Source organism: Conger conger, chromosome 2 (assembly GCF_963514075.1).
Source record: "Conger conger chromosome 2, fConCon1.1, whole genome shotgun sequence".
Taxonomy (NCBI): domain Eukaryota; kingdom Metazoa; phylum Chordata; class Actinopteri; order Anguilliformes; family Congridae; genus Conger; species Conger conger.
Window position 1 is genome coordinate 10,896,034 of NC_083761.1, and position 21,283 is coordinate 10,917,316.

The 21,283-nt window shown below is 40.5% G+C and overlaps 2 protein-coding genes across 5 annotated transcripts; one reads left to right on the forward strand and one right to left on the reverse strand.

The window, feature by feature from the left end:
- Nucleotides 1-362: 362 nt before the first annotated feature.
- On the reverse strand, nt 363-12,381 carry chuk (component of inhibitor of nuclear factor kappa B kinase complex). 3 transcript variants are annotated; one of them, XM_061224631.1, is made up of 22 exons: nt 12,243-12,381; nt 10,896-11,006; nt 10,439-10,533; nt 10,106-10,223; nt 9,945-10,014; nt 9,527-9,615; nt 9,237-9,326; nt 8,610-8,734; nt 7,951-8,058; nt 7,595-7,730; nt 7,226-7,420; nt 6,781-6,883; nt 6,510-6,633; nt 5,498-5,649; nt 5,078-5,139; nt 4,453-4,562; nt 4,316-4,371; nt 3,363-3,477; nt 2,787-2,934; nt 2,210-2,346; nt 1,974-2,073; nt 363-1,841 (listed from the first exon to the last, which is right to left on the reverse strand). In XM_061224631.1, the coding sequence occupies exons 2-22, from the start codon at nt 10,998-11,000 to the stop codon at nt 1,782-1,784; spliced, it is 2,298 nt and encodes a 765-aa protein (XP_061080615.1). In that variant the 5' UTR covers nt 11,001-11,006; nt 12,243-12,381; the 3' UTR covers nt 363-1,781. The 3 variants fall into 3 exon arrangements, with proteins under 3 accessions (XP_061080615.1, XP_061080609.1, XP_061080623.1); XM_061224625.1 differs by having other exon boundaries at nt 11,999-12,372; XM_061224639.1 differs by lacking the exon at nt 12,243-12,381 and adding an exon at nt 11,847-11,891.
- Nucleotides 12,382-14,457: 2,076 nt separating this feature from the next.
- On the forward strand, nt 14,458-19,635 carry LOC133122708 (urokinase-type plasminogen activator-like). 2 transcript variants are annotated; one of them, XM_061232827.1, is made up of 9 exons: nt 14,458-14,526; nt 15,021-15,094; nt 15,378-15,426; nt 15,884-15,931; nt 16,334-16,523; nt 16,995-17,146; nt 17,514-17,654; nt 17,895-18,043; nt 18,394-19,635. In XM_061232827.1, exons 2-9 carry the CDS (start codon nt 15,038-15,040, stop codon nt 18,586-18,588), a joined length of 981 nt encoding a protein of 326 aa, XP_061088811.1. In that variant the 5' UTR covers nt 14,458-14,526; nt 15,021-15,037; the 3' UTR covers nt 18,589-19,635. The 2 variants fall into 2 exon arrangements, with proteins under 2 accessions (XP_061088811.1, XP_061088812.1); XM_061232828.1 differs by having other exon boundaries at nt 18,352-18,406.
- The last annotated feature ends 1,648 nt before the right edge of the window (nt 19,636-21,283 follow it).

A 21,283-nucleotide genomic window follows, 5' to 3' on the forward strand; every position in this document is an offset into this window, starting at 1 on the left:
CCGCGGAACATTTTATCCAATGACAGCTATAAGCAGTATGGATTGTTTTTAACAATAACGCACCAATATAACGCTATCTTTATAATATATATTTAATAAATTGATAACAATACCCCCATCTTATTTCAGAGTATAATTTCTTAATGCAAAAACCGCACTACGTAAAACCCTCAAACGTACCCACTGGAAGGTACGCGCAAGGAGGGAATAATTCCCCAGTCACCTTTAATTTAGAACGATTTCCCTTTGAAAGTAAAGATCGTGACACTTGCGAAATAACCGTTTCCAGGGTGGTCCGTAGACTATATAAAAATGGGTTGGTCACGATTACCAGAAAAATAATTGAGTCGTGCAGCCTCCAGTTCGGTGGCACACTTTATTGTATTATCTTTACATACATTTGAGCTCTATACAGTACAGTCATTTATGGGATATATAAAAATGAACATTTCAGGTAATTCTGATTGACCCATTAAAAGCCTAGAATTGTACACTTTTTGTACTCTACATGCTTTACATTGCACTTGAGAAAAATGTTTAAAATCATATGCTGTGGTCTTTTAAAACTACAAGGCAACATACTCATTCTGACTTATGATTACACTCAAAGAATCATGTCATAATGATCACCACAACAGAAAAGCACAACTGAAGTGTGAATAAACCTGGAGATCCATCAAATACACAAACAAATCCAACTGAATTTGGGAAATAGGCATATTCATATGTGATAATCTAGGAAAATATACAAAAAATAAAACTGCACTTCAGTCATTCTTGTAATATGTTACAAATGAAGATTCCAGCTAGCACTTACACCAGTCCTTCCTATCAAACATTCATCTTTTTACTGTCTAATTATATTTTGAAACAAAATATATGTACAGTGCAATCCTTTTAATTCAATTCAATGATCCATGGTCTTCTTGCAGATCCATTAGTTTACCACACCCAGAAAACATTTAATAAACTGTATCCACTGCATACTGCTATGTTATATTGTGGACTGTGCATGGTGCAACTAATTGAGCAAAATCTAACACGATTTAAATCTGTGGCTTATTTAAAAAAGAAAATCTGGATGATACGTTTTCAAACTAATCAATGAAATTAAAAATAAATATGTGTAATTATATATTTGACAAATATTTGACAGTTACAGTATGTACAAATAAAATAAAATGGGGAATTCAAGTAATATATATTCTGACCAAAAATTCAAAGATATAAATGACAAACGGTATTAAATCTTTAAAAAAAAAACAGATTTCACAGACTGAAATAACCTCAACTCATGGTTTGTTTAAACAAAGGGATACCACTGGGTTCCTTGTAAGCCAATAAAGTGCAGTTTACAGACATTAAAATCCTTTACACAACTCTTACATAATCTATGGATGTCAGTTTCATCTAAATATATGATAATTCTTTTTTAAAGTCTACAGATGGGGAAGAATGAACTTTTCACCAAAAGAAAATATAAAGAAAAACAGGGAAAAACAATTATACAACATGTTTTTATATTTTCCTTCATACTTGCTCAATTCAGTAAATGAAATGACACCTATAATAGCAAGTGTCCATGTGATATTGCATGACAGAACTTACAACTTGGCAATGCAACTTGTGGAAGTTGAACAGAACATCACAGATAGAAATTTCCATAGAAATATATGAGTATTTTTCTATGAAAACATTCAGCTAATGTTGGTAACCAGGCTTTACATCAAACTCCATTAGTGTTACCACACAAACAGACCAAGACACTGAAGGCTGGTCGGTTATACGTTTTGTAGTTTCACTGACTGACAGTCATACTTAGTCCAGCTCCAATCCTGATCCTGTAGAGAAAGTAAATATATATATATATATATATGGCGTAAGCATACGTTACATTATATGTTATTGCAGGTATTATTTATAAATCAGTAAGAGAAAACTTAAAAACACTCTTGATGATTGTCCACACTTACCACAATACTTTTTGATTGCTCCTCAGTGGTTTCCTGTATCAAACTGCTAAGTTGGCTCAGGTACCTCTGGTTCTCCTCAAGCAAACGAGGCACAGCGTCACTGAGGGAAAAAGCAAATGGGTACAGTTTGTGAAAGCACACCTAACCATCAAAACAAACCTTTTGTAAGGAAGCTCAAACATGGAGTCTTTCACCCCTTGCCTAGAAGATCTGTTGTCGGAGGGGGTGACTCTCACCTGTCGTTTGGCCCAGGTAAGGACATGAGAGGATGGGGGTTGCTGACAGGCTGGGCAGGCTGTGTCCAGGCTGAAAGCTGGGGGGCGCTGGATGCCTCAGGGCTGGCAGTGATGGAGTTCCGTGTAGAGTTCTGAGCCTGGTACAGAAACGGACTCTCATGACCCAATATTAACACTTTGAAGAGTAGGTTTTTTTGGGGTTTAAAAAAAAAAAAAATATACATTTCTTTTTTTTTCTTTTTTTTCTAAATTCAAAGTCAGTGTTGTGAAACCCATTTTTACATCAGCATTAGAATCTTCAGTTAAGAATATTGTAATAACATATTTGTGATGATACAGATTAAGTTACAGAATCAATAGAACAGCAATGCACTTTGTTGTTTTAAAACTGCCAAAATAAAAATGGAACACTTGCTAGAATTCATAACAGAACAAGCAAATGGCATTGCCTTTAGTAAATAACCTTAACCTTAAATTAAAGGACACATAGAAATTACTCTTATCAATCCTGTTCTATGCAGTACACTACCAACTTTATGAATGTGGAAATGCAAAAGTAATAATTCCAGTAACTCACACAGGCAATCTTCAGTAAATGCCAAAACTCTCTCTGCCTCTTTATTTGCATCTGCACAACAGTGCCGTCAGCCTCTTTAATGCTGTCCAGAGTTTTCTCAATCCTGGGGAACAGGTCGATTATCTTCTGCTTGCTGATTAAGATTTTACTGTGGGGAGGAGAGACACAGAGCACACAGGCAGGGCTGTAGGCAGGGATCAAACGTGAACAAATGACCAGCAGGAAATGTGCATCACACTGAGTAAAAAAATACACAGAGGTAGCACTTAATAGATGAGTCAGCTAACCACCTACATATAAATGACAAGACTTTAAGCATGTGGCAGTCTAACCGAGGTACTGTGCGATTGCCGTTCTGAAAGAACAACTAGAGGAGTAGCCATATTCATAACAATATACATTTCTGTGTACAACACAGCACTCTCTCTACCATCAATACAATCAAAAATACACCGATGACCACAGCTAGCATAGGCAAAATTGTACTCCCATTATATTGTTTTTACCACTTATAAGAACAAGAGTCTTTACTTTTTAGTTTCAAAAAATACTTAGACTGTGTAGAGAGACCTTTACCTGAGGTGTGCATAGAGGTCCCTCAGAACTCTGTCTTGGTTCTGCACGGTCTGCAAGATGGCCTTCACCATTTCAGAACTATCGCTGTAGCCATGCTGAGGTTCGGGCACTGGGGCTACAAGGAGAAAGCATACAGTGATGACTGACGGCTCCAAACATAACCTGTTGCTCAAAGCTCAGGGCTGTCCAGCCCTGCCCCTGGAGGTCTTCCATCCTGCAGGTCTTCACTTCAACCCAAGGCACACCTGATTCTACCAAACAGAAGCTGAAAGATATCTCCAGCTGTTGAACATGGTGTGCTTTGTCAGGGTTTGAATGAAAACTTACAGGGTGGGAGGTCTACAGGAACAGGACAGGGCAGCCCTGCTCTAAATCTTTCATGGGATCTGCAGATGTTTCCTGTACACCAAATATATGTCTATGGCATGAGACCTTCATCCACATCAATGATGTTGATATTATTGGCCGCTCATAGGGGTAGCAGCCAGTCAAGCGCCCTGTTTACTCAATCAGTGGTTCACTGCCTACAGTTTTACCACTAGAGGTCACTGCTGTTTAACAGTTTGGGTCAGGGGTCATTTTAAATATAAACCGTGGTGTGGGTAAAAGGCACAGAATGAAGCTAAGCAGGACCCAACAGTCTAAGTTATTGTCCAGGTTCCCTCATCGTTTAATGAAAACAATCCTAAATATGCAAAGACAAGATGGGAACAGAGCTCATCTGAACTGGATAAAGAATATAATTCAAGTTGAAAAGACAGGAAGAAAAAACAGTCATTCTGGCATTTGAATGTCTAACAATGTAATTAATACAAAACAAGAGCTGACGATTGTTATCAACACAAAATCAAGAAAGAGAATAACAAAATTCAAAATTCATAAACAGCCTAATACTGCGAAGCAATTCGAAAAAACTATCCACATACAGTTGAAAACCGAAACGGTCTACTTACGTGGATTTCGACATCTTATCTTCAGTTCCTTGTAGAGTTCTATTGCCTTTCCCTCTCTGGAACGATAAAGCAGCGTAATTACTAACCCGCTGTCGGGAGGCTAGCTTACCGCGCGAACGCTGACGCGCTACACTCACAGCTGCTCCATGACGTCTCCTTGGCGACGTGCGTACGGGCTCCGCTGCAGCTCCACGATCTCCGAGTGGAGGGACATGATCTCATCGTCCAAATGGTTGACCTCTGCCACCTGTAAGAGAAGCACACCGAGCGTGCTCAAGATGGGGGCTTCTCACAAGCTCAGCGACTGAATCAGTGACTGGGTTGGACGATTGTCTTGGCTTTTTAGTTAAGGTCAGTATATCAACTGACTCATAAATTAACTATTGAAAATGACCACAGCTTAAAGAGTTCCAATATGGAAAATATGGAATATCAAACCCCTGATTTGTGTTCCAAAGTAGTTTAACCAGTTGCAATTACAATTCATTCAGTTTTAAGTATCATGTTCATTTAATAACCTAGTTTACAATGCCATTTCATTTTAAAATGGCCTGTGTGTAACTTTTAGTCAGAACAATGTTCTTGCTTACTACTGACAGCCCACACAAATGTATTGATATTGTACATGTTCCCAGGAAAACTCACTTCACTGAAATACATGTCAAAATGGAAGAGCTATAGACTTCAAGGTGACACCTGCTGCTGGTTCTTTGAGTGAAGAAGCGCAATGTTTTTTGTAAATCATTTTCATTAGATCAGTACCTGTGCAAATGCAGCTGCCTTCTCTTCATTGTCCTGCCATGCTTTCAGCATCTTCTCAGAGGCTTTAACATGAATAATATCATGTTTAGAATAATACAATCATTAAAAGTACCAATGATGATAATACAAATTTTACACACCAAACCAAAATATACTATGAAAACATAGGACATATAAACTCAACTACAGCAAAGGCAAGCAAAAAGCTTGATATTACAATTCACCAAATGCTTTAATCATTACTATTGGACTGCTTTAAAGGACAGGTGCAGGAGTCAGTGAAATGCAAGTTTGATTGTGATTCACCATGATTGGATTTCGTAACGCTAAATCAAAGGACTGCATCTTGACTGTACACACCCAACAACCCTGACAATATTTCTGAGAAATGGACAACAATGGCACATGCTTTCAACTCACATATCCCGTAGTGCATCTGATCGCTGTACTTATCCAAGTCATACTGGATGCTGCTCTTGAAGAAGTCCAGCTTGGCCTTTAGCTGCTGCGAGGCAGCAAACATCATGTTCTTGCATCTGGTGAGGTTGGTATTGTAACGGAGAAGACTCAGCCTGATAACGACGAGAGAACAGAAGTAGTCCTCAGACATACAGCCTGACGCGAAGGCATTCCATGAGTAACTGGACTTGGTCTTACATGAAATCAGTGAGCAGAGCTTGGACTTACATAAACTCAGTGAGCAGAGCTTTGAGTAACTGGGCTTGGTCTGACATAAACTCAGTGAGCAGAGCTTTGAGTAACTGGGCTTGGTCTGACATGAACTCAGTGAGCAGAGCTTTGAGTAACTGGGCTTGGTCTGACATGAACTCAGCGAGCAGAGCTTTGAGTAACTGGGCTTGGTCTGACATGAACTCAGTGAGCAGAGCTTTGAGTAACTGGGCTTGGTCTGACATGAACTCAGTGAGCAGAGCTTCGAGTAACTGGGCTTGGTCTGACAAGAACTCAGTGAGCAGAGCTTTGAGTAACTGGGCTTGGTCTTACATTAACTCAGTGAACAGAGCTTTGAGTAACTGAGCTTGGTCTGACATGAACTCAGTGAGCAGAGCTTTGAGTAACTGGGCTTGGTCTGACAAGAACTCAGTGAGCAGAGCTTTGAGTAACTGAGCTTGGTCTGACATGAACTCAGTGAGCAGAGCTTTGAGTAACTGGGCTTGGTCTGACATGAACTCAGTGAGGAGAGCTTTGAGTAACTGGGCTTGGTCTAACAAGAACTCAGAGAGCAGAGCTTGGACTTACATTAACTCAGTGAGCAGAGCTTTGAGTAACTGGGCTTGGTCTGACATGAACTCAGTGAGGAGAGCTTTGACTAACTGGGCTTGGTCTAACAAGAACTCAGAGAGCAGAGCTTGGACTTACATTAACTCAGTGAGCAGAGCTTTGAGTGACTGGGCTTGGTCTAATATGGACTCACATGGCTGCTCTCTGGCCCTGGAACAGACGGCTGTAGTCCTCCTTCAGTCCACAGATGTAACTCACCGCCTGCCCCCACACTTTTTTCAGGGTGGTCAGGGGTAACTGGGTCTTGGTTTCCCGCACTGTGTCAAAATACGCAAACAGTAAAAGGCTTACAATGTAGAAGAAAGTATATTTGGCGTGTGTGGGGGTGGGACTTTTCCAGGTAGGTAGGAAGGTATGAAGGAAGGAAAGAAGAAAGGAAAAAAGGCGACACAGTTACTACTCACCAATGAAATTGACCTTATCTGGAAGTTGTCTGGCAGTGAATGGTCCTGAATATTTTGTCAGGCTCTTGTCGAATAAAAAGACAATGTAGCTGTCCCAGCCCCTCTAAAGACCAAACGAAGAAAACATCAATTTACTACACTGCAGAACTGGGTGAAATATATCATTGGTTGATCTTACCTGGTGCCAACCAAGGACCGAGGACCAGAAGCAGGGTTAAACATTTTTCGAGAGCAATTCATAGGTTCCAATACACCAGACACGCTTAGTAAAGCGTAGAAAAGTATTTGAATCCAAAACAATGACGTATTTGATGCAGGTCTGCTACACTGGCACAAACAGTAGCAACACTACGGTACACTATCAGCAAACCAGTAATCAATCGGTCCTTACGCTGACAGTCAAAACATATCGCAACGAAGATCTCTGCAAATAAAAGGATCTTACGACTCCATCGAGGACACACTGGGCGGCAGGCTTCCTGGGGTCCAGCATAACGCCGGTCTCTTGCAGCAGCTCTTGGTTCAGCAGCTCGATCTTGGTCTCGGCTTCAATGCGCTGCTGCAGGCTGTGCAGACTCTCGTCGGGCGTCAGTTGAAGCGAGTGGATCTGGGCAGTAGTCATGTTCAATATGTGCACAACCTAGATTTAAAGAGGAGCCGGGTAAGCAATCTTTCCCTTTCCTCACATTTGAGGACAGACATCTGGGGCGTGAAATGTGACGGGAGTCTTGAACTGAAAAGCCTGAAAGGCTAACGTGCTGCTTGTATGTTCAAATGAATTGAAGGAATAGAAGAATAGAACTGTAGGGCTAACCTTCATGTTCAATATCTGATCCAGAACCGTAAAGCATTGTGGTTGTTGGGCCCCTGAGTGGATTCCTCCACCCCTCTGCGCTGGGTCCCATTTCAGCATCAACTGCAACAGAAACTCCAGGGGCTCCAGCAGCGTCCTGAAAACATGCAACTCCATTTAGTATGAAGATGCTAAATGCCTACATTTATATAGCGCCTTTATCCAAAGCGCTCTACAATTAATGCTTCTCATTCACCCATCCAAACACACATATACACCAACAGTGATGCTTGCCATGCAAGATGTCTTTGCACAGAAGATTAGCTCAGAAGAGATTACATGTTGGCAAGGGCATAATTTGTCTTCTTTGTGCCGACCTGCTCAGATTGTTAGGGTACGGTAGGTGGGTAGAAAAGCGGATTTCCCCGTTCATCTCTTCCACAGCCATGATGTCTTTTGGGCCTTTGGTGCGCACTCTACTGGTCCTAAAAAACATTTTCAGAACAAAGGAATGTAATTAATGGAGTGCTAAATCCATAACTGTTTGATTTCTGTTGTTTCTCACAAGCTAAAAACATCTGTACTCTTTCAAGTTGTGATACAGAAGCAGCCTAGGCTACCTAGTATGCTGTGTGTGTGACAGAGCCTAAATGTATCCATCATCAGTTTTCTAACAGCAGACATTCTTTCACTGAGCTTCTTCCTGTGGCTTGGAAAGACCCTCTTGGAGGGTCCCAGTAAGACTCTTTGTTGGAAAAGCTTCTCTTACTGAGAATTCTGAGCTGTGACACACAACTGGAAAGTACCAAATTGTGCAACTATGTGCACACTCCATAAACCATGCTAGATTAACAGGTAAATGTTTGGTCTAATTTTTCGAGAACATAGTCACTGATTATTGAAGAATGGGCCAACCAGAAAAAAATTACAATATGTTACCAGCTATAATTTAAGTATTGAACATTGCAAACAGTAGCTAAGGTAAATACCATCTTTTCTTTCACTTTGACAGCACTTGGAGAGAACAGGAACCTACCATTGCACAGGCTGAAGATTGTGCAAAAATGGACGGAAACCGCAGCTACATTCAAAGATCATGGTGCCGAAGCTCCAGTAGTCTACAGTCACCGTGTAAGGCTTGTTCTCGAACAGCTCAGGGGCCTGAAACCATCACATTGCATCCCAGTGAGTATAATTGGTCACTGACAGAGACGAGAGCAATCACACTGTGTATTCTAGGAAAATGCTATTGCGTCAAACTGCCATTTCCTCTTTTCCGCCAATAATAGGCAAACTTGGAAACTTAAAACTACCAGATCATCAAGAAGGGGTCACTAGATAATGATGATGCCTGCCATGTGAACCATCTCTAAACCTGGTACGCACAGCCACACCTGCAGGGCTAACACCCATAGTTGGCACAGGCACACACAGGGCTTGATCCCAGCCCGTGGGGCTTTGGAACTTGGAACTTTTTTCTTAAGCTCTCTGACTCTGAACTATAGTGCTTACATTCACTGCTCAAAGCCAATGACAAATCACAAAGCAGAACAGGTAGCAAATAGCCGCCCTCAGACTCAAAGGCTCAAACTCAAAGGTGAACGGCCATGTACAGATACGATTACACCAGAATCAAAGAATCAAAGATGGTGCCTGGACTCACCAAGTACTGTAATGTTCCCACAAAGGATGTGCAAAGGCTCCCCTGATCAAGGTCTTTGGCATAACCCAAATCGATTATCTTGTGAACCAACTGCATGTGGAAAAAACATCAAAATACAGAATGAATTAATTCCCAGAATAAACACAGATCATTAGGGAGTAATATTCACAGGCTTCAATAATACATTTTGCCTCAGTAAATCAGCCTCCTTTTTAGAGACAGGTTTGCAGAATGCTTAATTCTTAGCATGACAAAATTCAACTTTGTTGTATTCCCAAATCTCAACTTGCCTTTCCATTCATGTCCTGTAGCACAATGTTCTCTGGTTTTAGATCTCTGTGGATAATTTTGTTCGCATGTAGATACTGAATGCCTGCACCTGTAACAGATGGATTTACAATAATTTAGACATAAAGACACCATTAAACATATGCCATGTCCTCGACATTTTAACGGGCTCTTTGTCATTACAGTCCATATCTATCTAATAATAATAATATATGGTCTATTCAAACTATACTCTACTCTCTACAGTAAAATAAATAAAAAAATAAATAAAACATAAAATCAGATCCTAAATATATACACTGCATTTCAAAACAAATGGAATTTACCGTACAAAAACGTTTAAAGGCTTTGTCCGATTACACCTACTTATGTTAAAGACTGTATTGGTAATGCACTTATATGACAGGCTAGAACACATACCGACATCACTGAGTAAGGACAGAACTTCACTTTCCATCATTCCACAGCAATTTTCAGGCCTGCTCAAGATCTAGAGAACAAAGTGCAGAAAGACTTATAGCATTCCTGGGTGAAATACCATACAATTTGAAAATAACGGCTACCTTCTAAGACGGACTCACTTTTCGCAGGTCTCCCTTGGAGCAGTACTCCATTGCCAGAAGCGGAAGATCATTCAAAGCAATGTGTTTCATTTCGTCCGGCACATCCCTGGCCGTTACCACATTTAGGTGATCCAACCTGTTAAACGAAAACAAAAATGTATTTAATGCACAAATAAAGCAATTCAATTTTACAGCAAATAACTCATTTTACACCTGCTATATACACTCAGTGAGCACTTTATTAGGAACACCTGCACATCTATTTGTTAATGCGATTATCTGCCAATTGTGCGGCAGCAGTGCAATGCATACAATCATGCAGATACAGGTCATTAGCCTTTTGAAACATACTTTTGCATGATCTGAATTTCACGGCTCCATCTATCTTTGTTCTTTGGCGTCAGTTCAAGACGACACAGTTTCACTGCGATTTTCTCCGAGCTTTCCTACGACAAGAAACACATAGTTAGTTTCACTGAAATGTTGGCATGTAGTCCTGTACCAAAAGAAAAAATCCAAACTGTTGACAAATTCTGGCTTGCCATGCAGTTGGGCAAGTTGAAGCCACTGGTCAATTTGACTAGCTCTGTAGATTTCTTTCTTAGATGGATAGACAGATAGATCATTACATTTACATTATAGAATTTTAATAGGCACTCATATACGCTTATAGTGAGAAGGGGGAAACTCGCCTCAACCACCACCTGGGTTAGGTTTTCTTGAAAGTGAAACCTAAAGTATGCATTGTGCAACAGTAAACAGTCTTAAAACAGACCTGCAACAGACTTTTTTGCACAGTTACACTCACCTGATGCTGATACAAATACACATGACCAAATCCTCCAGTCCCCAACCTCTCCTTCATTTCCCATTGTCCACACACTTGATTCTGCTTGAACGGGGGTCTCTCCATCCTGGGCTGGAAGAGATGAGACCAGTGTACTTAAAATCAAATAACATTCTGTACCTCATCTCACAATAAGTATCCAACATTGGCATCATTGAGAAATGTGGTGGGACTGTAATTGGCGTGCTGCAAAATATAATAAATAAACACGCGATGCTTGTAAACTTGAAGCAATCGAAGCGATCACTACACATAGCCAGCTATTCACATTCAGGATATGGATACCTCTGCATAACATTTTACTTGGCAGATCATTTTTTCCCAAAGCAAAGTACAGTAAGTGCCAGACAAGGTACAATTCTTATAAAATATCAGTTATCCATAGCCATGAACATCAAGTAAGATTTCATGGATGTTTTTCCGGTAACATAAACCAACACTGCTAGAATATAGCCCTGCTGTAAAATACAGCTATGCCAGCATAACCAGTTTGACAATTGAGCTGGTCAAACTGGTCATAAGATGGTCTAGCTGGGTATGAGCTGGTCAACCAGCTTAGCCAAGCTAGTCGCCAAGCTGGTCAATCTGGTCAACCAGGTCAACCAGCTACCAGCGGTTTCAAAGCTATTGTGAGCTACTAACAGGCATAGAGCACCCATCGTGCTTGGCCTGTGAACACAAGCGAGTTAAACGCTGTCACCGTCAGTAGTAACAACAGTTAGCTAACGTTACAAGCATATTTTGCTAGCAACCTGGGCTGGCTATGTATATAAACAACCATGCTCTGTTTTTATAATATCCCTCGTGGAAACAACTAGCGAGATATGCTAACATTTCACAACCGAAGTTCGCTAAAATACTCAAGAAAGGGCAACGTGAAATTAAATGCAAGTAACATTTATCGTTTATAACCTTTATATCGTCTCCACTTTTAGGCGCTGTCCTTTGGACCGCCGTGTGTTTCCCAGAAGTGACGTGCTTCAACCACCACCAGAGTTAGAAGCTAACAAGCTAGCTACCAAATCATTCATAAATATTCACAACTGCAACGTAATCCGCCTTACCTTGATGAGTTATATGTTTTCCTCAGATGAACTGTCGCCGTTTTACGTTGCAACGAGCCAATTTAACGAATTCACATCACCACATTAAGATTCATTCTTGCTTAAGCTAGTTAGCTAGCACTCAAGCACTCGCTACTCTACTGCTTGCTAGGCCCGTCAACTAGCTGCTAACTGGCTAACGTTACGTAAACAAACTTGACAAAAAAGCCCTAGAAAAATACATATGCGCCTATAAATTAAGTACCTTGATTCTGTGGGTTATGAAGGAAGCCTAAACATAACAGATCTTGCTGATCAGTTCTTCATATTTACAAGAAATAAAATGTCCACCACATATTTTTCTGCTTGGCGCTGGATACTCTATCTACTGTACTTTCCGCAGAAGTGACGTCACTGCGAAATCGAGCAAGTCTCCTATCTTCGCTGAGGGGTGTGTGAGGCACTGCATGTCAGCTTTTTACCATTGTTTTTGTTGTTCATTTGACCATTTTATACAATACATATGGGGAGTGCCGTTCATACGAAAAGTCCTGTCAAACCTGGCCATGTGGTTTGTTTCAGATGAGCTCGCTTAATTGCTCGATTTGATTGCCCTGTAGGCATGAAGTAAATATTGATGTTCCTGACTTTGACATTGGGATTGTCGTATGACATTCCAAACTGAGATTAACATACAGTATACGTATGTTAAACATTTGCTTAAAAAAACCTCCCAAAAACTGAACACATAAGTCTACACTTCCATCTAATTTTGTCCTAAATAAAAATAAATTTCAAGGAATATATTACTCATTCTACTCTGACAGACACTGTTTCTGTATTATTCCCTGGGTGTTTCCATTCCAATATGACATTTCAAGGTGACTTTGGTGATTCTATTTTATATACTGTATATTTATTACACCGTATTCTGGAGTTAAGGGTCAAAAACAATGTCCAGTTCTCTTTGTTACCTTGTAAAGTGACCAAAGGAGGGGGACAAAGAAAAGGCTTCATTCCTTGTTATGTGCATGTTTAGGTTTGTATTTACGCTCAGTGAGAACTTTATTAAATATTTATTAGACTTATTTTTTAGACTTATTAAGTGCGAAATACAAAAAACATCCAGTGAGCTGCAGTTCTGCAGGCAGGAACGGCTTGTTAATGAGAGAGGTCTGAGGAGAATGGCCAGACTGGTCAAAGCTGAGAGGAAGGTGACAGTAATGCAACTAACCACACATTACAAGAGTAGTATGCTGAAGACCATCTCTGAACACACAACACATCAAACCTCTAAGTGGACAGGCAACAGCAGTAGAAGATTTAATAAGTCTAAAAAATAAGTCTAATAAATACCTAATAAAGTGCTCACTGAGCATGTAATATAAATCTTCTCCTTGTTCTAGGTATGCATTTGTTAAATATTCAGATCATGTAGGTTACTATTTTTTCACAATGAAAATATAGTTGGTCATTTATTGTGGTAATAATGTCAGGTAATACTCTTGTAAGAATGAAACATAAAGTATAACAATGAATAAAAATACATATTTGTGTGTGGTTTTGTGTCTGTTATTTCTGGTCTGAATAGTGTGACTAATTCAGAGGGGTGTGGATGCTCTGACACTTGTTGCTAAGTCACATGTGATAGTTCACTGTTAACCAATACGTTAGTGCTGCTAACATATGGCAAGAAAACATTTTGGGCATTTGTGGCTTGTCATTAATCAGGATATGACTGAGCACCAAGGGTGTGTATGAGTTATGGTGGCTCTGGGAAATTATTATTATTTATATATACAAAGACAACTACAATTTGAGAAATTACAGTACCGGGAACTACAAAGTCCTCGGTTAAGGTAAAAAATACAAGGGATATAGGGGTAAAGATAGACAGGTGAAAAACAAGTGACAATAGGTTAGGGGACTCAAGGTACAGCATGAAGAGATGAGTCTTCAGACTGCAGTGGAAAATCGGCAGCGAGTGAGCAGTTCTTATGGGGATGGGTAGATCATTCCATCACTGGGGAGCTAGGGTGGAGATTAGAAAACTAAATAAGAAACCATACGCTTAACTGTCCGCCTTTGGTAGATGAACAATGCTTGATTCAGACGCACATTATTTGTAGTAGTACTGGTTGTTGTAGTAACAGTAGTGGCAGCTGTAGTAGAACCTTATAAATAAGAAAATAAACATATATCTCATATATTTATATCCATGGAGGGAGAATATCAGGTCAGTGGGTTTGGTGCCCGAAAGGATATATTTTCCTTTTAAGGCGAGTTTCCTTCCCCGTATGAATGTAATATACTGGAGGGGGCGGTGTTTTTGTGAGTATGAATCATAGATCAGGTTTCTGCTTCCCTGCAGTCCCAGCTCCATGCATATGTCCCACACAAATCACAGGCCCTCCCATCAGCCAATCACACCTCTTGCCAATGTTTATAAGGAATTGCCCCTGCTCCAGAACAGGGACCATACAAGCGCTCGAATTGAAGTGCAAAGCAAGCTGCAAGGATCATCTCTGAACCCTGAGCTCTATAAAAAGGTAAGCTTCTCAACCTATCTAAAGGAACTCAATTTGCGTAACAAAAGCCTGTTTACTGCCTTCATTGTGTTGAGGTCACATGCAGCAGACCAAAATCTACAACAGTTCAGGGATCTAGGCTGGAAAGGTGTGACAAATTTTTTGTTATGTGTTGCTAAGGATTTTATTTTGCATGCTCAGGAAAAATTACTTTATTTCTTAAATTTTCCAAGTGGATGACAAATTAAGAGGTTTCATAAGTAATACAACTTAGTGTTGAACCTGGCCCTATCAAGCAGATTCAATTTAAACTGTATCTGTTTTAAGTATTGAAGTTAAATTTGAAATTAGGCCTACTGTTCAGGTAAATATGTAGTTAGTCTGAGAAAGTAAGCTATACAGACCTTAATTCACAGTACAGAATTCAGAATTGTTATACGTATGTAAGACTTTAAGTTCATGCACTTTATTTAAGGCTTGAATTTTTGGTCGTTTTTCTGCTTGTTCCTTTTCAGAAATTCCATAAAGCAGGATGAAACTGTTACTCATTCTATCAGCACTTGTGGCAATCATCTATTCCCTTAAATTGGTACGGAGGAATATTTTGTCTAGAAAAAGCATGTTTAAAATAATATTGAATACAATTGAATTTGAATAAAATATAATATTTATATCATTATCACAATGTCTTAACTTGTAGACTGGATGCACTTGACACTTCATCTTCCTCAAAAAACAGCTTTTATGTAACTGGAGACAAATTCTTTAATTCTTTAACTTCCCATAGTTTATTCAACACAACGTGCATTATTTTTACAAAATATGTCTGCCACTATTTATTTTTTTCTTGACGATATTGTTGCTCTTCACAGGATGAGCTGAATCGGAGACCACGCTCTATACATTCCAGTGTTTACTCAGGTACTGCAAACCAAAAGGACTGAAATCAAAGGGCCGATCACCGCACAAGATTTCACATGAATGACAGTGAAGAACAAAACCATAGGCCATGCTAGCTCTAGACTGCACCTTCCACAGCTAGGACTGTGGAATATGTTCCAGTAACATGGACAGTCTTCAGTTGCACTTGATAGGTTACCAATAAGTCCATCAACTGGTGATGAATTCAGCACTATTTTTTAAAATAATAATAATTTAATAAATAGTTATTTTCTCTCCTGAAAGCTAGCATAGAGAGTCATTTTATTTAAAATTCACATTTGGGTGTAATAGGAAATAATGTGGTTGTTTTGGGCTGGATATGAACAATGTTGAGTGACATTAAATGTGAGTGTAATCTGAAGACATTATTATATGCTTAATAAGTCACATTGAAGGAAAACATTGATAAATGAAACCTTTCTCTGCCTTCTTGCAGGTTTTTATGGTCCACAAAGTCTACACAAACCAAGCAGGACAGAATCAGGTTGGTTACTATTTTACCCTTCTACAAAGGAAAGGAACTTTGCCTTTTGTAGACCTTTTAATGTAGTCTATCACATTAAATAACATTTTGGTCTAATTTTGCAATTTCATAGGGAACCTTATGAGCTAACACATAGTTATCCCAGTTGAGGTAGGCACCATTGTATGGAAATCAAGTTGTCAAAAGTGGTTCCAGAGGAGATGAGACAATGTGTGACAATAGAAAACATTTTCACTGGTGCCATAAAAAGGTCTTCTCTCAAACTGAAACACATCTGTTACATCAGTTTGCCTACATTTCGAGACATTCCATGGGAGAATTATTACTTTCTGGGTATTTTCAGCTGTGAAAATGGCCGTTTTTTTTTTTTAAGAGGTCAGTGTCCGTGCTTGTTTCCGACAGAATCCAGATGTGGAGAAAGGCCCAGGAAACTGCTGAAGATCGTGGGGGGAAAGCTTGCCGTGGTAGAGTCTCACCCGTGGATGGCGTCCATCTTCTGGAGAGGTCGAGGTGGAGAGAGCATGTTTAAGTGTGGAGGCAGCCTCATCTCCTCCTGCTGGGTGGTCACCGCAGCCCACTGCTTCCCTGACAGGTAAAGACCTCCACGTGAACAGACGCTACACTCCATTTTACCATGCCATTGGCTATCGAATCTCAGCTGACTGTTGAGTTCATCTCAGTTATGAACAGATTACATCATTAGATTATTGGCATTTGGCAGACGCTCTTATCCAGAGCGATGTACAGTTGATTAGACTTATCAGGAGACAATCCTCCACTGGAGCAATGCAGGGTTAAGGGCCTTGCTCAAGGGCCCAACAGCTGTGCGGATCTTATTGTGGCTACACCGGGATTAGAACCACCGACCTTGCGTGTCCCAGTCATTTTCCTTAACCACTATGCTACAGGCCGCCCACATATCCGTACCGCAATGACCTTGAGACTACCTTGTGATTCTTACTCCCATCAGAGAATACTGTATGCGTTTTCCTCTGTGAGTTGGCCTATTCTGTATGCCCTGGCCTTACGAAGTGTTTTTTTGTTCTTGCTTGTTTTGTGACAGTACAAAGACCAAACTTCATCGCCTGTCTGTCTTTCTGGGAAAGAAGGCCATCAATGAGACTGACTACAAGAGTGAACAGAAATTCCACGTGGAAGAATTGATTATTCACTACGGGTTCGACAACAGTGAGGGAAACTTCAACAATGATATCGGTTAGATTTCCTTTTGTAGTCCTTTACAGAGCATATGCATTGAAGCAGAATGAAAGCAATGAAAACATATTGTAAAAAAAATATGTATTCCTGAAAACTATGATATACATACCTTATCTACTCTATAAACTAGGGAGGAAGGGAGTTCAGGCATCAGGCATCACTCCTAGTCCTATTGTTTTCCAGTAGAAAGTATTCTGTTCTACACTACAAGCTAAAGCTCTTCACCCCAATTGTTTAGAAATTGTTTCTATACATTTCCATCTAATTACAGTATATGGGCAATATGAAAAAGATTAATGACGTTAATCACCTTGAAGAAGGATAATAAATAGTCACTTTGTGTCACTTTGCTGGTGTTTTCCAGCCCTGCTGAAGATAATGGGAAATGATGGTGGGTGTGCGGAAGAGTCTGGAACTGTGAGGACAGTCTGCCTCCCGCCAGCCAATCAGATGCTCCCTGCAGGGGCCTCCTGTGAAATCTCTGGGTACGGGAAAGAGCAGGAAGGTAAAGGTGCTGTTTACTGCTGTATGGGGGCAACCAGGGGGGTGGGGGGGCAATAGTCTGTGAACTTGTGGTAAATATTATTTTCCTCAGCCCAGGAATAAAGGAATAATATAATTTCATTTCATATAATAGTATATAATATAATTTCACCCTGTCGCCCTGCCTATAGGAGCTACCAAAAGGAACAAGACTCCACTGAGACACACGTTCACGTCAAATTTTTACCTTTTCCCCTTGCAGGGATCTGGCATCACTCACAATACCTGAGAGAGGCGAGGGTGAGCCTCTTGTCCCAGGATGTCTGCACACGCAGCGACTACTATGGCAAGATGGTGACACACAATATGTTCTGTGCTGGCAGTCCTGATTGGAAAACAGACTCCTGCAAGGTACGACATGCTTACGGTTATCTGAAAGTTCTGCCTCAAATGCTACCTCCCGCACTGCAAATATTTATAAAGAGAATGTTATTAACATCACAGTAATTAACATTACTGGAACTACAGTGAGAGAGAAAACATTGCATTGAATGTTCTTTATTGACACACATTGGAAGTTCTAATCATTCTATAAAATTATTTTTACTCCAGTCTAACCATTTTTTTTGTGAAACCAGGAGATCATTTCATAAAAATGTACACATATAATTTGATATATTAAAGAGCTACACATTGTGAATTGGTCATACACATTGCAGTGTCCCATGTTCTGATGGTCCTTCTGCCATGTGGCCCCACAGGGAGATTCCGGAGGGCCCTTGGTGTGCGAGGTGAACAACCGCCTGTTCCTGTTCGGAATCATCAGCTGGGGGGAGGGATGCTCCCAGGAATTCCGGCCGGGCGTCTACACCAGGGTCACCAACTACAACCGCTGGATTGGGAAAAAGACGGGTTCGCCCTCCCTCGCTGCCGGGTCCATGTATCCACAGAAGTGACCCTCCACCCACACACCTGACCACAGGAACGATGCAGTCCTGCTGTTTAAGGCACAGATAGATCCAGCTTTATCATGGCAACAGAGCTATTGATAATCCCTCTGAACAAGCAATTTACAGTAATTGACTTTTGAGTAACAGTACCAAACATGGGAAGGACTGTACGTTAATGGTGGTGTTTGCATTGTTTCATGATGCCTGAGAATATTCTGCCATAAATTATTTTTTAAATGATTCTGAAAAAATAGTGAGCACATGAAAATGAACGAATTGTGTTTGTAATAAAATGTTAACATTTACGCACAAGAAATGTCGTACTGGAGGCAATTTGCCTACCTTTGCCTACAATAGTTTATGACACAACGTCAAGGGATAAGTGTTTTGTTGTCATACTTTTTACTTTAGTGAAGTTTAATATTTCACAAGACTCAGGAAATGAAAAATCAATAACAATAAAAATTCTGATTGTTTAATATATTTTTAAGACATTCAGTCTATGGCCGAGTGGCTAAGCTGCGTGACTGGGACCCGGAAGGTTTGTGGTTCAATCCCCATAATAAGATCAGTGCAGCTGTGGGGCCCTTGAGTAAGGCCCTTGACCCCACATTGTTCCAGCAGGGATTGTCCCCAACAAAGTGTAGTCAACTTTCAGTCATTCTTTTCTCTTCTTTCATTACTTGTGAATACTGCATATTGAAATGTATTCCCCAACAATGAGGGCCGCATTCAGCTGCTTCATTTTACCTGCACAGATTCGGGGATACTGGGAGCAGTGCTGGGTCACATGACTGAAGTAGCACCATGCAGTTTGTTATAGAGGGTATTTGCTGTGCAAATATAATAGTATTTTCCAGTATTGTTTTGTAGACTTCAGCAATACAGAGATGTATTTTTATCAGCAAAAATAAATGGTTATTGTCAATGCCATGTACATTGTATGTTTTATACTAGAATGATTCTTACAGTTGTAATATATGTAAAATATCATATACCCGTAGATGTGCTGAGCATCTATCCATTTCTCTCTGTGTGAAAGCTTAATTTGTGTCATGCAACGTCATGTTCTGTGATTGTATTGTTCTTGTATATGCTCTTTTTAAGGTTCAATAAAGTTTGTGTTGTTAAAACATTTAATATGTCTCATTTCATTTATTTAACTTGAGATTTTTCAGAAGTGTATTAAGTCAGATATCATTTCATGGCATTTTAACTTCAAAACAGTAAATAAAGGCCATTATTTAATTAAATCAAGTCATTTAAGTCATTCAGGGAGGGAGCCATTTATCTTAAGGTTAAATAGAAATACCGCAACAGGCAAATGTATGAATATACCGCTTACCTAGCCAAACAAAACTAGCAACTGTATCGTCCTAAAACACAAGTAAATAACACAGGTAAAGACAGTTAAGGTTTACAGGGAGGTAGGGAGGGATGGGAAGAGGTGCAGCTTGAACAGGTGCATCTACAACTGATCCAGAATGCTGCAGCCCATCTGGTATTCAATGTTCCCAGACATTCACATGTCACTTCCCTGCTCAGCAACCTCCACTGGCTGCCTGTTATGGCTCGCATCAAATTAAAAACTTTGGTGCTTGCATACCAGGCAGTTAAAGGATCAGCCCCTGTATATATTCAATCCCTTATCAAGACCTATACACCAACAAGACCCCTCGGTTCTGCCACTTCGTGCCGCCTGGCGCCTCCCGCTTGCCACACCTGCACTTCTCGCTCACGACTGCTGTCTGTCCTGGTCCCACGGTGGTGGAATGACCTCCCGGTGGATGAACGGCAGAGTCTCTGACCTCCTTCAAGCGCAGTCTGAAGACCCATCTCTTCAGGTTACACCTTTCCCTCCCCAACTCACAATCACCATGATTAGCCTTAGACTGTAATGGCACTTATGTATAGATATTGTTACTTGTATAGGTATTGTTGTTTTTATTGGCTGTTGTATTCTACCTGCCAACTGTGGTATGCTAGTTTGAAAGTTGATTGTACTCTTCAAGGGTACTGATTTTCTGTATGTTTACACTAGGACTTGGAACTGTACTGTCCTCTCAGGTCCTCTTTGCACTTGTTCTTGTGTTCTTGTGATTTGCACTTTGTTGTACATCGCTCTGGATAAGAGCGTCTGCTAAATGCCATGTAATGTAATGTAATGTAATGTAATCTTCAGTCTGCTCTTGAAGATGGCAAGAGATTCTGCTGTTCTGACCTCCACGGGGAGTTTGTTCCACCACCGCGGAGCCAGACCAGACAGTAGTAGTGACAATTCCTGACAAAAGCCCTTTCCATAGTTTCCCATAATCCTTCATGTGGTTTTCATTTAACCACCCACAGGAGGAAAAACAGTCACCCCGGGAAATATTTCCCACCTTGTTTTTCCGTTGGGGAAATTGACACACTGGTCTGAATAGTGAACCATATTCATTCACTTATTCAGTATGAGGGGGCACTGGCTTCCACATTGGTTCCAGTGTTGAATCAGTGGTGTGAAGAGGAAGGAGGTGGGAGGAGTGGGAGGGGTGGGAGTATGGGCTACAGGGAGGTGAAACGCTGCAGTCGACTGTCTGACAGGGAATTCCTGACCGCAGTTGTGACTCTGTCGTCAGGAACCCAGGATTAGTGGAAACCCTCGGCCGGAGGCCCCCGGGCAGCAGCTGCCCTGACATTTTTGTTTTGATGGTTATGTCAT

Excerpts from the sequence above, each read along its gene's own strand:
- chuk (XM_061224631.1), bottom strand. The coding sequence starts at position 11,000 with ATGGAGAGACCCCCGTTCAAGCAGAATCAAGTGTGTGGACAATGGGAA. Across the intron at positions 4,563-5,077 it reads AGGCAGCTGCATTTGCACAG|GTGGCAGAGGTCAACCATTT; the intron begins GTACTGATCTAA and ends CTTCTCTTACAG. Across the intron at positions 2,074-2,209 it reads TTACCTGGGCCAAACGACAG|TGACGCTGTGCCTCGTTTGC; the intron begins GTGAGAGTCACC and ends TTTTTCCCTCAG.
- LOC133122708 (XM_061232827.1), top strand. The coding sequence starts at position 15,038 with ATGAAACTGTTACTCATTCTATCAGCACTTGTGGCAATCATCTATTCC. Across the intron at positions 15,932-16,333 it reads ACCAAGCAGGACAGAATCAG|AATCCAGATGTGGAGAAAGG; the intron begins GTTGGTTACTAT and ends TGTTTCCGACAG. Across the intron at positions 18,044-18,393 it reads GGAAAACAGACTCCTGCAAG|GGAGATTCCGGAGGGCCCTT; the intron begins GTACGACATGCT and ends GTGGCCCCACAG.